Below are 13335 nucleotides of genomic sequence, written 5' to 3' on the forward strand. Positions count from 1 at the left end.
CCTTCTTATCAATCACCTCTTGATCAGATTGTACAATCTTTTGCCCCTCCTTCGCTTCACTTGGGCTTTCCTTTACCACTTTAATAAACCCCACTGGCTTATCACATCAGCCTTCCCAGTTCTTTTCTTCAAAAAACAACACTGTGACTTTACATGGCCTAGTTTGGTGCAGTGAAAATAATTTAAACTTTTCATGTCTCTTCCACCCTCCTGGATTTCCTTTTTAGCCTGAGGTACACTCCCCTTATTATCTCCCATCAGATCTCCTTTACCTTTACCATTTGAGTATTTCTCTTTTCCCCAGTTTCTCTCACTCACAAGCTGAAACTGATGTTGGAAACAAAGCATTGATTCATGAACTAATTCATAATCATCTGCCATTTCTGCTGCTAATCTGGCAGTTTTAACCCTCTGCTCTTCCACATGAGTTCTCACTACATCAGGAGTTGAATTTTTAAACTCCTCCAAAAGTATAATTTCTTTGAGAGGTTCATACGTTTCGTGGATTTTCAAAGCCCTTATCCACCTATCAAAATTACTCTATTTGATCCTTTCAAACCCCATGTATCTTTGACCTTTAAGGTTATTTCCTTAAATTTCTAAAAGCTTTGCCTGCCGGCCTCAGGCACTGGCTCATATGCATCTAAGGTGGATGTTTTTCACCTCCTCATACAACCCAGATACCTCCTCCGGTAGTGATGCAAACACTTCACAAGCCCTACCTACCAGCTTGGCTTGAATCAGGTGTAATTTCCACATGTCCGGTGGCCATTTCATTTGTTTGGCCATCTTCTCAAATGAAATTGAAAAGGCTTCTACCTCCTTCTCATCAAACCTTAGCAATGCTTGGACACATTTAAATAGATCCCCACTAAGCCTTTGACTATGAAGCTCTTTCTCACGATCCTCATCATGATCCTCCAACTGTACATTTCCCTTAATGTCCGTCAACTTTAACTGACTGTCTTGTTTCATGGCCATTTTCTGAAGTTCAAACTCTCTTTTTCCCTTTCCTCTCTCTCTCGTTCCCTTTCCTCTCTCTCTTTATCTTTTTCCTCTTTCTCTTTTTCTTTTTCCCTGATCTGTACCTCCCTTTCTCGTTTTTTTGTTCTGCTCGGACTACTCTTTCTTATTCTCTTTCTTGTCTCTCCTTTATTTATCACTGATCTGTATCTCCATTTCACTTTCTTTTTGTTCTGCTCGAGCAATTCTTTCTTATTCTCTTTCTTCTCTCTCCTTTTCTTTTTCCCTGATCTGTGTCTCCCTTTCTCTTTCTTTTTCTCGCATTGCATATTCAAGCTGCCTGAATTCTTTTTCATGTTCAAGTTGCTTCATCTGGAACTGGACCTTTGCCATTTCCAATCAGTCAGACTGTTTTTCAGGCAATTTTAAATGCTCAGCTACCGCGGTAAGTACCTCTTCTTTTCGTATTCCGTCAGGTAATGTTAACTGCAATGTTTTTGCCAAATGTTGAAGTCTGTATTTAGTCCCTACTTAAACTGGAATACCACACCTGAAAAGCACCCACAATATGCTCACCCCTCACTCTCTTTAAGTTCACTAAGCCAATCCAATAGATAGACTTTTATCCTGGACGAGCCACCAATTTGATATTGGCCAGGGTTGAGAGAACCCCAAAGTGTATCATGGAGTTCACCCGACCCACAACTTTTGATCGATTATGGTTTTGAGGAGCACACAGGTCTACCTTACAGATGCAGTGCAACAGAGAGTTAAAGTACTTTTAAATTAAAACAATGTTTATTTATGAAACATGTTAACACAATATAAAGCCACAATAAACATCTGAACAACTATCAACACCAATAAATCCCCCACAGAATGCAGTACTCTATAAGTAACTCTTAATATTTCCTTGCAACATCCAGAAGACAGAAAATAACCCTTTTTACAGAAAGAACATAATAACATAAGAACTAGGAGCAGGAGTAGGCCATCTGGACCCTCGAGCCTTCTCCGCCATTCAATGAGATCATGGCTGATCTTTTGTGGACTCAGCTCCACTTTCCGGCCTGAACACCATAACCCTTAATCCCTTTATTCTTCAAAAAACTATCTATCTTTATCTTAAAAACATTGAATGAAGGAGCCTCTACTGCTTCACTGGGCAAGGAATTCCATAGATTCACAACTCTTTGGGTGAAGAAGTTCCTCCAAAACTCAGTCCTAAATCTACTTCCCCTTATTTTGAGGCTATGCCACCTAGTTCTGTTTTCACCCGCCAGTGGAAACAACCTGCCCGCATCTATCCTATCTATTCCCTTCATAATCTTATATGTTTCTATAAGATCCCCCCTCATCCTTCTAAATTCCAACGAGTACAGTCCCAGTCTACTCAACCTCTCCTCGTAATCCAACCCCTTCAGCTCTGGGATTAATCTAGTGAATCTCCTCTGCACACCCTCCAGTGCCAGTACGTCCTTTCTCAAGTAAGGAGACCAAAACTGAACACAATACTCCAGGTGTGGCCTCACTAACACCTTATACAATTGCAGCATAACCTCCCTAGTCTTAAACTCCATCCCTCTAGCAATGAACGACAAAATTCCATTTGCCTTCTTAATCACCTGTTGCACCTGTAAAACAACTTTTTGCGACTCATGCACTAGCACACCCAGGTCTCTCTGCACAGCAGCATGTTTTAATATTTTATCATTTAAATAATAATCACTTTTGCTGTTATTCCTACCAGAATGGATAATCTCACATTTGTCAACATTGTATTCCATCTGCCAGACACTAGCCCATTCACTTAGCCTATCCAAATCCCTCTGCAGACTTCCAGTATCCTCTGCACTTTTTGCTTTACCACTTATCTTAGTGTCGTCTGCAAACTTGGACACATTGCCCTTGGACCCCAACTCCAAATCATCTATGTAAATTGTGAACAGTTGTGGGCCCAACATTGATCCCTGAGGGACACCACTAGCTATTGATTGCCAACCAGAGAAACATCCATTAATCCCCACTCTTTGCTTTCTATTACTTAACCAATCCTCTATCCATGCTACTACGTTCCCCTTAATGCCATGCATCTTTATCTTATGCAGTAACCTTTTGTGTGGCACCTTGTCAAAGGCTTTCTGGAAATCCAGGTATAGCACATCCATTGGCTCCCCGTTATCTACCGCGCTGTTAATGTCCTCAGAAAATTCCACTAAATTAGTTAGGCACGACCTGCCCTTTATGAACCCATGCTGCATCTGCCCAATGGGACAATTTCCATCCAGATGCCTCGCTATTTCTTCCTTGATGATAGATTCCAGCATCTTTCCTACTACCGAAGTTAAGCTCATTGGCCTATAATTACCCGCTTTATGCCTACCTCCTTTTTTAAACAGTGGTGTCACGTTTGCTAAATCCCAATCCGCCGGGACCACCCCAGAGTCCAGTGAATTTTGGTAAATTATCACTAGTGCATTTGCAATTTCCCTAGCCATCTCTTTTAGCACTCTGGGGTGCATTCCATCAGGTCCAGGAGACTTGTCCACCTTTATCCTCATTAGCTTGCCCATCACTACTTCCTTGGTGATAACAATCCTCTCAAGGTCCTCACCTGTCATAGCCTCATTTCCATCAGTCACTGACATGTTATTTGTGTCTTCCACTGTGAAGACCGACCCAAAAAACCTGTTCAGTTCCTCAGCCATTTCTTCATCTCCCATTATTAAATCTCCCTTCTCATCCTCTAAAGGACCAATATTTACCTTAGCCACTCTTTTTTGTTTTATATATTTGTAGAAACTTTTACTATCTGTTTTTATATTCTGAGCAAGTTTACTCTCATAATCTATCTTACTCTTCTTTATAGCTTTTTTAGTAGCTTTCTGTTGCCCCCTAAAGATATCCCAGTCCTCTGGTCTCCCACTGATCTTTGCTACTTTGTATGTTTTTTCCTTCAATTTGATACTCTCCCTTATTTCCTTAGATATCCACGGTCGATGTTCCCTCTTTTTACCATCCTTCCTTTTTGTTGGTATAAACATTTGCTGGGCACTGTGAAAAATCACTTGGAAGGTTCTCCACTGGTCCTCAACTGTTTCGCCATAAAGTCGTTGCTCCCAGTCTACCTTAGCTAGTTCTTCTCTCATCCCATTGTAATCTCCTTTGTTTAAGCACAAAACACTAGTGCTTGATTTTACCTTCTCACCCGCCATCTGTATTTTAAATTCCACCATATTGTGATCGCTCCTTCCGAGAGGATCCCTAACTATGAGATCCTGAATCAATCCTGTCTCATTACACAGAACCAGATCTAGGACCGCTTGTTCCCTCATAGGTTGCATTAAATACTGTTCTAGGAAACTATCGCGGATACATTCTATAAACTCCACCTCAAGGCTGCCTTGACCGACCTGGTTAAACCAATCGACATGTAGATTAAAATCCCCCATGATAACTGCTGTACCATTTCGACATGCATCAATTATTTCTTTGTTTATTGCCTGCCCCACCATAATGTTACTATTTGGTGGCCTATCGATTACTCCTATCAGTGACTTTTTCGCCTTACTGATTTCCACCCAAATGGATTCAACCTTCTCCTCCATAGCACCGATGTCATCCCTTACTGTTGCCCGGATGTCATCCTTAAATAACAGAGCTACACCACCTCCCTTACCATCCACTCTGTCCTTCCGAAAAGTTTGATACCCTCGGATATTTAACTCCCAGTCGTGACCATCCTTTAACCATGTTTCAGTAATGGCCACTAAATCATAGTCATTCACGATGATTTGCGCCATCAACCCATTTACCTTATTCCGAATACTACGAGCATTCAGGTAAAGTACACTTATGTTGGCTTTTTTACCTCTGTTCTGAATCTTAACACCTCCATCAGTAACCTCTCCTAAGTTATATTTCCTCTTAACCTTTCTCCTAATTTTCCTTGTCGTCGAACCCATATCTTCATGTAACAACCTGCCGCATCGCTTACCATTAATGTTTTCACTTCCCGTTTTATTCCTTTTAGTATTCCTGGTCCTATTCACTGAGCTCCCCTCAGTCACTGTACCTTGTACTGTCGCCCTTTTTGATTTTTGACTATGGCTTCTCTGCCTTCCACTTTCCCCCTTACTGCCTTTTGTTTCTGTCCCTGTTTTACTACCTTCCAACTTCCTGCATCGGTTCCCATCACCCTGCCGCATTAGTTTAAACTCTCCCCAACAGCTCTAGCAAAGACATCAGGTTCACTTCTCTACTGAGAGCAGTTACCACTTCGAAATCAACAAATGGACGTTCTTTAGCTTGCACAGATTCAAACACATCTCTCTGTGAATGCAGCTTCTCCAAATCTAAAACGAAACGAATAAACACCCTGTAGCAGACAGTCCAAAGCGAATGTAAAGGCAGACAGACAGCCCAGCTCCACCCACACTCTGACATCGCTGACAAACACGCATTTCTTAAAGGTACTCTCACATGACAGGAGGTAGAGACCAAGTGGGAGGTGGAGGTATGGACAGAGGGGAGTGGGGGGTAGGGACCATTGGGGAGTGGGAGATAGGGACCAAGGGGGGGGGGGGGCGAAGGGGAGATATGAACAGGGGGGAGGGCATGGCAGGGACCCTGGGGAATGGGAGTTCGGGACCAAGTGAGAGAGGGAGGTATGGACAGGGGGAGGGGGAGGTAGGGCCCGTAGAGAAGTGGGAGGTAGAGACCAAGTGGGAGAGGGAGAAAGGGGCAGGGGGGAATCGGAGGTAGGGACCGTGGGGGAGTGGGAGGTAGAGACCAAGTGGTAGAGGGAGGTACGGACAGGGGGATGGGTAGGTCGGGACCGTGGAGGAGTGGGAGGTGGAGACCAAGTGGGAGAGGGAGGTATGGACAGGGGGGAAGAATGGGAGGTAGGGTACGAGGGGGAGTGGGAAATAGAGAGCAGGTGGGAGGTTGAGGTATGAACAGGGGGGTGGGGGAGGTAAGGACCATGGGGGAGTGGGAGGTAGAGTCGAAGGGGGGGGAGATGTATGCACAGGGGGGAGGGGGAGGTAGAGACCGACAGAGGGGAAGGCAGGGACCGAGAGGGAAGAAGGAGGATGTGTGATCCGACAAATGGGAGTGGGAGGGGGAGGTGAAGAACGGCTGATGGGAATGACAAAAGGGGAGGGGAGACTGACCAAGCGGAGGGCCCTGGGGGAAGTGGAGGTGGGGATCGACAGAGGTGGAGGTGGAAAGATGGAAGAGTGGGAGGTGACGGAGTGGGGGATGACTGAGCGTAATGGGACAGGGAGCTGTGGACCGACTGGAGGGAGTGGGAATGGGAGGTGGGGACCGATCGAGGGGAGGGGGAGAGGAGGAGGGACGGCTGGTCGTGGTTTGGGTTACCGAGAGGAATGGGAGGAGGATGTGGGAACCGAGGGCAATAGGGACGGTGAGGGGGAGCGTAGAGGGAGAGGCGCACCGACCGAGGGGGGTGAGAGGATCAAAGGGAAGGGGAGGGGCATGTCGGGAACGAAGCGAGTGGGAGGGGGAGGTTTGGACGGAGAGGTGTAAGAGAGGGTGGTGGGGTCCGAGGGAGTTAGAACATAGAACAGTACAGCACAGTACCGACCATTTATCCTAATCTAAGATCAACCTAACCTAAATCCCTTCAATTTACTGCTGTCCATGTGCCTGTCTAAGAGTCGCTTAAAGGTCCCTAATGACTCTGACTCCACCACCTCTGCTGGCAGTGCATTCCACACACCCACCACTCTTTGTGTAAATAACCAACCTCTGACATCTGCCTTATACCTTCCTCCAATCACCTCAAATTTATGTCCCCTCATGACAGCCATTTCCACCCTGGGGGAAAGTCTCTGGCTATCCACTCTATCCATGCCTCTCATCACCTTATACACCTCTATCAAGTCACCTCTCTGCCTTCTTCGCTCCAGTGAGAAAAGCCCTAGCTCCCTCAACCTCTCTTCATAAGACATGCCCTCCAGTCCAGGCAGCATCCTGGTAAATCTCTCCAAAGCATCCTTTCTATAATGAGGCGACCAGAACTGGACACAATATTAAAAGTGTAGTGTAACCAGGATTTTATAAAGCTGCAGCAAAACCTCGCGGCTCTTAAACTCAATCCTCTTGTTAATGAAGCCAACACACTATATGCCTTCTTAAAACCCTATCAACCTGGGTGGCAACTTTGAGGGATCTATGTACGTAGACCCCAAGATCTCTCTGTTCCTCCACACTTCCAAGAATCCTGCCTTTAACCCTGTATTCAGCATCCAAATTCGACCTTTCAAAATGAATCACTTCACATTTATCGAGTTTGAACTTCATCTGCCACTTCTCAGCCCAGCTCTGCATCCTGTCAATATACTGTTGTAACCTGCAACAGACCTGGATCGTCTCTACAATTGCACCAACCTTCGTGTCATGGGCAAACTTACTAACCCACCCTTCCACTTCCTCATCCAAGTCATTTATAATAAACACGAAGAGCAGAGGTCCCAGAACCTGTTTGGGACTGCGAGGGGCGAGGGGGAGGGTGTGCGGAGATGGTAAGGGGTGGTGTGGGGGAGGGGTTAGGGAGGACCCGGGGAAAGTGAGGGGGTTCGGTTCGGTGGGCCACTGGGAGGGGAGTGGATGGACCGCAGACTCAGGGAGGGGAGTGGGAGGGGACCGGGGTGACGGGGAAATGGAAGGGGGTAAAAGGGGAGAACGCCTGCATTGAGTGAGTAACATATAGTAACTGAGAGCAGCGGAATCTTACGCATTTGGATACTGGGTCATATCCATATACCGGTAAGAGTGAAATGTAGCGATTGTGTCATATGGATGAGTGGGATGCTATTGCCTGAATGGATTTCGAGGCAGAACCTGACGGATTTGGATGTAGTGACTGACGTGAATGGAATGTGTTGACTGAACTGAATGGAAAGCAGTGATTGGTGGAGTAGGTTATAGTAACTGAGAGCCATTTCACGCTGTGTGGTCGCATTTACTACTCAGGGAAAATCTGTCATACAGTGACAATGGGAATTGGGGGTGTTTGAACTTGGTTCCGATTGGCACTGGTATCTTTGCCTCAAGAAATCTGGGAGGAATTGTTCAGATTTTCTGTCAGTCCCGTTCCGAACAGTTTCCATCCCGAATTACCAGATGCAGAGACATCCACAATTCCCAGGAACGCGAAGACCCGGCACCGCCAAAATGCACTGATAAATCATCCAATAATCCTACTGCAGCTTCTACATCGGGTGAGATTGCTGAGATTTTAAATACGTCAGAATCATTACACAAAGCGTCCTCTGAAATGCACTCTCCCTGTGAACCACCCATTCTCAATTAGCATCAATGTTTGACAACACATTCTCTTTCATCACGTCTAATCTATCGCCCACAAAGTGATCCGTTCTGGCTGGGGTTGGCTTGTGGGAACTGTTGCCTGGAGGGTCGTAGTACGTGAAGACTGTGGGGTTGAGGGGCCTGTAAGCTGTGTGGTTTAGGGGCGTGTAGATTCTGGGCGAGTAGCGTGGAGACTGTGGTGGGGCTTGGGACTGAGGTGGCGTTGGGTGCAGAGACTGTGCGGAGTGGCGTGGTGCATGGAGACTCTGGGGTGCATGCGGTGTGGAGACTGGGGGAAGGCAGGAACCTGGGGCGTTTGGACTGTCGGCGGGAGGAGCGGGGCTTGCAGACTTTGGCGGTAGGTAATGGCGTGGGGCATGGAGACTGCCTGTGTGTGGGTGGGTGGGATGATGTGGTGTATTGAATGTGCAGCGGGTGGGGCGTGGAGACAGAGTAATGCGAAACTTGGAATGAACAACATGAGATTACATTTTTGCCTGATGAACTCCAACGTGGAGATTCTGCCTGCCAATTATTCATCCACCCCACATTTTCCCATTTTTTTTCCAGATATGAATAACATGGGTTGTTTCAGAACACTAATATTTGCTCTATGTAGTTCCAATTGTTATAGAACCAGGGGCATCGGAAACTCACATAACGGAAGAATCATCTCCGGTACAATCAACTGACCCCCCACCGCCTGTGGCGGTGGAACCAACAACATTAAAGTATCTGCCTGTCAATTCATTTTGGTGGTAGTTTTCACCCATTAAATCACAACAGTGCATTCAGTTCTACATTCAGCTGACTGAGTAAAATGAACTGAGGGCAGTGGGTCTAGAGACTGAAGGGTGTAGGTTGTAACAGGGGACTGGATATAGTCACCCTTTGAGATCGGGAACGTACACATGGAGTTGAATGTAGCGACTGAAGACATTTAAATTTAACACATGTGTGGAAGAGGATGTCTGCATTGATGGGAGTGAGGCATCAGTAACTGAAAGCAGTGGAATTTAAGCATGATGACCATTCTTATTTACCAGATACAGAGGCCTCCACAATTCAGGAACGGGAAAAACCGACAACTCCAAAATACACTGATAAATCATCCAATAAACCTACTGCACCTTCCAACTCCGGTATCATTGCTGTGATATTAAATCAGTCAGAATTTTTATGCAATGCGTCTTTTGAAATGCTCTCTCGCTGATCCCAATGAGCGATTTCAACTCTGGGGTGCGCCTGAAGACTGTGGAGTGGGACTTGCGGGAGTGGGTGCTGCGTGGGTCTTGGAGTCTGTGGCGGAGGGAGGGAAAGGAGACTGAGAGGAATGTGAATAATATATTGAAGAACATGGGGTTAGATGATTTTGTGTTGTTTGAAATTATTTAGCTGGCATTATATGAACTCTAATATGCAGAGGGCGTGGTTGTCAGTTCCTCTACTTCGCTTTCTCCTCGTTTTAATCCTCGACAGGAATAGTTGCCTGATGTGTTATTTCAGAACTCTAACCTCTGCTCTCTGTCGTTCCAATTTTTACAGAACCAGAGCCGTCGACACCTCGCACAACCAAAGGACCACCGTCTGTAGAATCAACTGACCGTTCTTCGTCTGTTGCACTGGAAGCAACAACATTAAGTATCTGCCTGTCAATTTATTTTGAAGTAGTATTCAACCAATAAACCCCCGCCACACCAATACGTTCAGTTCGCCACTCAGCTGAGTGAGAAAAATGAACTGACGGCAGTGTTCCTCCAGACTGAGGGATGTGGTGTTCAGTGCCAGGGGGCAGAATGTAGACACCTGGTGGGATCGGGATTGTACATATGGAGTTGGATGTAGCTATGGTGTTCTCCGTGATTGCCGTGCTCAGGATGGATATTGTAGTGTTCACAAAGACCACAGAAGCTAAGTTTATTAACAAAGCGACCATTTAGTTACACTGCTGATTACAGCTCGACAACTTACTCCTATGGTAAAACATCTACACTCAACTAACACTGGTCTCCACACTCTATCTATAACTGTACTCCGATCTCTCTCACTACTCCTATGTTCTCCACTCTAGCCTTCCCCAAGAAGCCTGTAAATCAGAGTTTTATATAGTTATGCACCTGGCTCCATCTAGTGATTAATTGTGATATGACATTAACCCTATGTATTCTGAACATTCCCCATAATGTCACATCCCCCTGTCTTCGATAAAAGTGTTTGGAATTCTTTTTGACATTTTTTACATACATTGTTGAGAATGCTTTCATACAGTTCATGCTTAATGTTCTGTTACATATCATAATTGGAATTACAGAGTTACAGTGCTTTGTGTTTTACCAATTTAGTCGATTTGGTGGTTTTATTGTCATTTGTGACCTTCTCAATGCTCTCGCAGTGTCATTGCAATCGTCTCTTGTCTGTTCTGCCTGTGTAGTTGATCACAGCGCTGGTAAGTCAATGTTGCAAAACATGGTGTATGGGTTTGTTGTTGTTGGCTCTGCAAACTACAGCCAATACTTTGCTTTTGATGATGCACTTCTGTTTCCACGGAACATCAGTCCAGCCGCAGTCTGTACCAGATACGACCGTGGTGAAAACTAATTTCCCACTTTGGCAAAATCTGTCCAATTGGAATACATATCTTCATGACATCTCCTTCTTTTAATGGTGGTAATTGTTTTGCATGCCTGTCATAGTATGCCTTTTACTTCGTTGTTGTTGCTGAATTCTTTCATGAATTAACTGCTCATTCATGTTTGGAATTCTTATGACAGGCAGTGTTGTACAAATGTTCCTTCCCATGAGCATCTGGTCAGGCGGCAATGCTGAGGATAAAGGAGTGCCTTTATCGCTTAACAGCGCTAGCAACAAACTCTAATTATCATCAAATGTCTTTTTGAACAGTTGTTTCACTATTCCAACTCCTTTCTCTGCTTTCCAATTAGATTGTAGATATAATGGACTGGAGGTAATGTGTTGGACGGCGTATGCTTCGGCAAATGATAACCATTCCCAAATATTGAAACAGGGTCCATTATCCACCACAACTATTAATGGAATTTCATGAACAGCAAATGCAGTCTTCACCTCTCTTATTGCTGTGTGACCAGTCGATTCTGACAACGTTATGAATTCAGGATGATTGGAATAGAAATGATGATTCAACAATCATTCCCTCTGAAATAGAACAGGTCCAGGTGCAGGTGGGGGAGGGGAGGGGAGGGAAAGGGAGTCAACTCAAACCAATTTAAAAAGAGCAACTTGTAACTCACTCCCAGTGAGCCAGAGAAGACACAGCCAGAGTGAGACACAACCAAGAGTGAGTTTGGGAATTTGAATCTCGGTGGGAATTCGAAGTTTGGGGGGGTGGGGTGGGGGAGAGCTGCTTTTTATCCCTGGTAAGTGACTGGTAAGTAGGTTTTCTTTTCATTGTCTAATTTATTTATTTTTTCTTTCGTTTTTTGGAATTGTAGTTGTATACGGTTACGTCAGGTTTACAACATGGCAGGCGATCCCAGACCCGTGTCATGCTCCTCGTGTGCGATGTGGGAGCTCAGGGACACATCCACTGTCCCTGGCTCCTTCACGTGCAAGCAGTGTGTCCAGTTGCAGCTCCTGTTAGACCGCTTGACGGCTCTGGAGCTGCGGATGGACTCACTTTCGAGCATCCACGATGCTGAGGAAGTCGTGGATAGCACGTTTAGCGAGTTGGTCACACTGCAGGTGAAAGTTACTGAGGAAGATAGGAAATGGGTGACCAAAAGACAGAGCAAGAGTAGGAAAGCAGTGCAGGTGTCCCCTGCGGTCATCTCCCTGCAAAACAGATATACCGCTTTGGATACTGTTGAGGGAGATGGCTCACCAGGGGAAGGCAGTAGCTGCCAGGTTCATGGCACCATGGCTGGCTCTGCTGTGCAGCTGGGCAGGAAGAAGAATGGCAGGGCTATAGTGATAGGGGATTCAATCATAAGGGGAATAGACAGGCGGTTCTGCGGACGCAATCGAGACTCGAGGATGGTATGTTGCCTCCCTGGCGCAAGGGTCAAGGATGTCTCGGAGCGGCTGCAGGACATTCTGGGGGGGGGGGGGGAGGGTGAACAGCCAGCTGTCGTGGTGCACATAGGCACCAACGATATAGGTAAAAAACGGGACGAGGTACTACAAGCTGAATTCAGGGAGTTAGGAGTTAAACTAAAAAGTAGGACCTCAAAGGTAGTAATCTCAGGATTGCTACCAGTGCCACGATCTAGTCAGAGTAGGAATGTCAGGATAGATAGGATGAATAGGTGGCTCGAGGGATGGTGCAAGAGGGAGGGATTCAAACTCCTGGGCATTGGAACCGGTTCTGGGGGAGGTGGGACCAGTACAAACCGGACGGTCTGCACCTGGGCAGGACTGGAACCGATGTCCTGGGGGGGGGGGTTTGCTAGAGCTGTTGGAGTGGGTTTAAACTAATGGCGCAGGGGGATGGCAACCGATGCAGGAAGTTGGAAGGTAGTAAAAGAGGGACAGAAACAAGAGGCCTGAGGGGGAAAGTGTAAGGCAGAGAAGCCATAGTCAAAAATCAAAAAGGGCGACAGTACAAGGTACAGTGACTGAGGGGAGCTCAGTGAATAGGCCCAGTAATACTGAAAGCAATAAAACGGGAAGTAAAAGCATTAAAGGTAAGCGATGCGGCAGGTTGTTACATGAAGATATGGGTTCAACGACAAGGAAAATTAGGAAAAAGGTTCAGATGAAATATAACTTAGGCGAGTTTACTGATTGATGTGTTAAGATTCAAAACAGAGGTAAAAAAGCCAACATAAGTGTACTTTACTTGAATGCTCATAGTACTTGGAATAAGGCAAATGAGTTGATGGCGCAAATCATCGTGAATGACTATGATTTAGTGGCCATTACTGAAACATGGTTAAAGGATGGTCACGACTTTGAGTTAAATATCCGAGGGTATCAAACTATTCGGAAGGACAGAGTGGATGGTAAGGGAGGTGGTGTAGCTCTGTTATTTATGGGTGACATCCGGGCAATAGTAAAGGA

General features: G+C 45.7%; 1 protein-coding gene across 1 annotated transcript in view; it reads left to right on the forward strand.

The window, feature by feature from the left end:
- The window catches only part of LOC140403359 (uncharacterized), a 49751-nt gene that overhangs the window by 22376 nt on the left and 14040 nt on the right, over positions 1–13335 (forward strand). The window contains exon 5 of the mRNA XM_072491267.1: positions 9844–9939. Coding sequence (XP_072347368.1) covers positions 9844–9939 — 96 coding nt within the window. The remainder of the gene's footprint in view (positions 1–9843; positions 9940–13335) is intronic.

The sequence above is a fragment of the Scyliorhinus torazame genome, chromosome 27, assembly GCF_047496885.1.
Source record: "Scyliorhinus torazame isolate Kashiwa2021f chromosome 27, sScyTor2.1, whole genome shotgun sequence".
In the NCBI taxonomy this organism is placed as follows: domain Eukaryota; kingdom Metazoa; phylum Chordata; class Chondrichthyes; order Carcharhiniformes; family Scyliorhinidae; genus Scyliorhinus; species Scyliorhinus torazame.